The 4,958-nt window shown below is 32.2% G+C and overlaps 1 protein-coding gene across 1 annotated transcript; it reads left to right on the plus strand.

Moving 5' to 3' along the window:
• Positions 1-2,822: 2,822 nt before the first annotated feature.
• Positions 2,823-4,952, plus strand: LOC126847648 (pantothenate kinase 1-like; the record flags this gene model as incomplete). Its single annotated transcript, XM_050588032.1, has 6 exons — positions 2,823-2,999; positions 3,139-3,312; positions 4,199-4,369; positions 4,449-4,525; positions 4,607-4,783; positions 4,853-4,952. Coding segments are annotated over exons 1-6 (876 nt in total), but the record flags the coding sequence as incomplete, so codon positions are not given.
• Between the last annotated feature and the right edge of the window lie 6 nt (positions 4,953-4,958).

Genomic DNA, 4,958 nt, shown 5'->3' on the forward strand with positions numbered 1-4,958 from the left:
ACATAAGTTAATTAATTTTAATAAATTTTAGAATGTTTTCTTCGTTGTTTTCTTTTAGTGCGTTTTGAATGTTGTTTGGCTGGTTGAGTATGTGACGTTCGTTTTTGTAGTTGTTGCATTCTGTAATGATGTGTTTTCATGGAGATTGGTTTATTGCAGGTAGAACATATTGGCTGAGGTTCATGGTTGAGTAGGTGTGCGTGGGTAAGGTGGCTGTGTCCAATTCGGGTTCTTGTAAGTATTATGTCCTGTCTTCTAGTCAGTGATACGTTTGAAAGCCATTTTTTGGTTGTTGTTTTAATATCTTTTACTGTTCGACTTTGTCAAAAATGTTAGATATGATATAAAAAAACACTTAGTACACGAACATATATATTTTTTTCATTTTTTTGACCTAACTATTATTATTTGACACTCGTCAAAACTTTCGGATAACATAACATTCCGATAAAATACGTTTAAAAAAAAAAATCTTATACTTGTGAACAATTACTAAAATTGGAGATTGAAAAAGTTGGCAAGATTACACACGAGAACAAAGCGGTAAACATATTTATGAACCTCTTTTTAATCGAGTATTCAGTGTAATAGATTATTTCAGTTCGAGAAATATATCCAGTGGTGAGCTATATCTAAATTTATTTAATAGTTGGTAATTAATATTCAATTACAAATTACTTTTTTATGAACTAACTAATTATTAAAAAATGTAAAACTTACATTTTTAATTAATTACTTTAATTACTGGGTGGAGTGTCTTTCCATATATTTTATGCCATTTTTGGTGGAATCTTTTGGTGATTTGATGTGTAACGTCATTTGACTTTAACAATTATCACCTTATAAATGTCATAATAACTACACACCTAATTTACAATATGGTCACGATCAAAGATAATTTGGTCTGGCAAATTGATAATTCGAACAACTATGGTATGAACAGCTCGTTTTATCATTTCTCACGAAATGACTGCCATTTTAGAGTTACTGAAATTACATTCAGTCAATCCGAAAAAAGTAGAGTTTTGTTCTAAACGACTTTATATCAACTGTGACTTAACTAAATCCATATTCAGCTAATTATATTATTAATTTTATTTATTATTTATTTAATTATATTATGTTGAAAAATTGTTTTTTAATATATAATAAAAATGATAAAGTAAACATCAAACTACGTAATAAAAGCTTTACTCCGAAGTACAAGTTACAACCAGAATAAAACTAGCGTTTTTTGTAGACGAGATTTAGAAATAATATTTGAATAAGACCGCGCAACAACATGGCGTTCGTACACACGATAATGCCAACAGAACAAAAGTTAACTCTATAATTTTCGTTTTTCACATCTGGTACACCGCGTTTGTACTTAAAAAAAAAAAATTGAATTTGTGTAAACTTAAAGTCAAAAGTGGTACTTGAGCAAAAAACTTAATAGTATCATTCTGCATAGATATACATTAAATTGTTTAAATGATTTGATCAATTTTTTTTAAATATTTTTGTGTGTTTTTGTTAAAACATACGAAATCTGCGAAAACAGTTTTCCGGCAATTAAAAAAAACTGTAGTGCCGAGTTTTTTTCCGTTTAATATGTTACGGATACATATGAGTTCCAACAACTGGCAAATTTTCAACCCAAAGGTCTTAAAATTACAGCTAAAAAACCCCGAAAAAAACTTGTACCCCCCTCCCTAGGGGATTGGGAAATGGGTATAGTTTAAATTTGACACAACTGACTTGTGCGGGCATACCAAATAACTATTCCTTAAAAATTTCAACTCGATCCGACTCTTTTTCTCGAAATTATAGCTAGTAAAAGTTCTAACTTAAAAACTCGTACGGTTTTCTTTTGGTTTTTCCAAATTTCGTCTGTGAAGAAGTAAACTTTTTCAACTTTTACCCCCCCCCCCCCCCCAAGTACCAACTAGACAAAATTTGCGATTTATAGAGTTGCTATTCGAAGAAATTGGTCCAGTATTAAAAACGTTACAGTGTATACAGATAAAAAAAAAGCCCACATCAGAGTAAAACCAATACCTCCTCGCTTTGCATCGAAGCTAAAAAAAAAATACATCTATTATCATTTATTTTTAAAAAGATTTAATAATAAAAATTACCTGATGGTTTATTTGTAGTTAATGTGCATCGCGCCGTTGAGTTCTAACACGTTTTATGAGGAATGGGGCAAGTATGTGCAGCTAAACTTCACGGTATATTTTAGTCCCGAATGTGTACTTTAATCATATTATAAAACTAGAGGGGAGTCTAGGGGATAAAATAGTTAAAATCCACTATTAAAATATGAATGCTCGTATAAGCTGTCAAACCAATAAAACGTCAATAAAGATAAGGTTATTTTAAAAACTACGATTATATAAGATAACATTTCATTTACTAGTATATATAAGTGTACAATTTCAATTTACAAACGACTTATACATCACTTAATTTTAAAATAATCGTAGTTTCAATAAACAAGTATTTGTATTGAACATTTTAGAAATTTTACTTTTCGTAAACTTCAAACATCTCTCTAATTTAATTTGTTAGGTAGGTACTTAATTAATAGTGAACCACAGAGTATGATTTATGAGAAATGTTAAATATTGATAAATGTTGCCAGTAAATTGATTAAGGCTAGATATTACAAAACTACTAAAAACCGTTTGGCCAGAACATATAATTAAGACTATACTATCATAAATCGCAAGGAGAATATAGATCGAAAAAAATCATATAATTATCAGGACATATACATGTATTGATGTATCTGCATGAAGTGTAATCACTCTTAACTTTTTTTTGTTTGCTGTTCAGCTATGCCGTGGTTTGGCATGGATATAGGAGGAACACTTTCGAAATTAGTATTTTTCGAGCCAAAAGACAACGTTGTGGAAAATACTGAAGACGAAGCTCAACTTTTATCGAACGTCACGAAATACTTGACAAAAAATACAGCTTACGGAAAATCCGGTCACAGAGACACGCATTTACAGGTTTGCGCCAATTCTCATTGTTATTCTGCTCCCCGTGTATAATTTCCACCTACACTAGCCTGTTACACGGTAACAATATTTCCAAATGAAAATACCCTATTTGCTTGTAGTTAAGTTGCGAAATTGGTTTCGTTTTCAGTTGGACAATGTAAAAATATGTGACAGGATAGGAACGTTACATTTCATCAGATTCCCCACTTGCGAAATGAGCAATTTCCTTGAACTAGCCAAAAAGAAAGGCATGGCGGCCAGTGTGTCTACGGTATGCGCGACTGGCGGTGGAGCGTACAAGTTTGAGGAACATTTCAAAAAGGTAAACGAATGCTGCATACAATAACCGGGTGGGGGAGGGAGAAAATGTCTAAATACTTAATTCAAACATTTTCAAAAACTCTGAAGAGTACTTTTGCAAGTAGGTACTGTCGATACAACGAAACAAATTTTGGAAATTCATCTGAAATTGTCATCACAATTTCTGTTTACTGTCGTTTTTTCACATAGTTCCATAGCACAGTAATAGTTGTAATTTGAGCCCGTCAAAATCCAAAGTGGTGTTTTTCGTTCAATCAGTATGCTATGTGGGCAATTGTTACTATTATTACTAGTTATTATTATGAAAGAAAATTAAAAATCGTCGAACGTGTTTTTTAAAAGTGGTGCTCACTATCTGAATAATATAGCTTACGTGATTTGTGCATTTGACAGATACTTGCTCGAATATTGATTTACATCATAAAATACAATTTTAAAAAATCTCACTTGCACCACTTAACTTTTTAAGGGCTCATTTATAGGGATTTCTTTTATCGTTAACATTGCTCTTTTGTATCTAGAAAATACGGCCTATATAATTGGGTAGACTATAAAAATTAAATTATTACTTCCTTGTTGATAAACAGCTACTCGTTGGGCGTTGATAACTCGTTAAATTAATATACATTTGTTTCTAAGAACACTACTAATCTTAACTTAATCTAGACTTTTGTTTTATTATAATATACTATGTACTTTTTTTTTTAATTATGAGTGTATAATTTAGATGTACTGTACCCTTATTGCTTCCCTTTGCTAACAGTGTGACCTGTACTGTTGCTGTGATATTTATAAAAATGAGTAACAATCGATTTAACTATTTGTATAATTAATTGAAAATATTTTTAACGTTGAAAATGATAAAAAAACGAAATAATGTTCTATAGGTGTTGAATTTGAAATTGTGCAAATGTGATGAATTGGACAGCTTGATCCAAGGAATGTTGTTCACCGTAGCGTCGAACAATAACGAATGCTACTTTTGGTCTCAATGCACCGAAGACGAACAATGTTCGACACAAAAGTACACATTTCCGTACAAAAAATACCCTTTCATCGTAAGTGATCATCAACAGTGATACAATAACGTTAGAAAAAATGTATACTTATATTAATGATTTCTTTTATTGCTCGAAGGTCGTAAACATAGGGTCCGGCGTCAGCGTGCTCGCAGTATACGGACCAAACGATTTCAAAAGAATAACGGGCACCAGGTAATAATTAAAACGATGTTACATGTGTTGCAATTATAACAATTCTGCTACAGTTCAACAATGTTGATGTGTTCATCGCAGTATAGGAGGCGGTACGTTTTTGGGCTTGTGCAGTTTGCTGACCGAATGCAATACTTTTGATGAGGCGATCGATCTAGCCGCCAACGGAGACAACACAAAAGTCGACAAACTAGTGCGAGACATTTATGGCGGAAGTTACAGTCGATTCGGACTATCCGGAGAAGTGGTCGCAAGCAGGTGTGTTACGGTTTTTTTAATATTTTTTATACCGTGGTGTTAGATGTGGTCGTTATTATTATTTTAAAGTTTTGGTCATATGAACTCCAAAGAGAAACAGGCAGCGGTTTCTCCAGAAGATTTAGCTAGAGCCACACTGGTTACCATTACCTACAATATAGCGTCCATTGCGAGG

Source organism: Adelges cooleyi, unplaced genomic scaffold, assembly GCF_023614345.1.
Source record: "Adelges cooleyi isolate 19-005CV unplaced genomic scaffold, UGA_ACOO_1.1 ACOO_flye_CR_arks_rails_tigmint_CR_PRNA_114, whole genome shotgun sequence".
Lineage (NCBI taxonomy): Eukaryota > Metazoa > Arthropoda > Insecta > Hemiptera > Adelgidae > Adelges > Adelges cooleyi.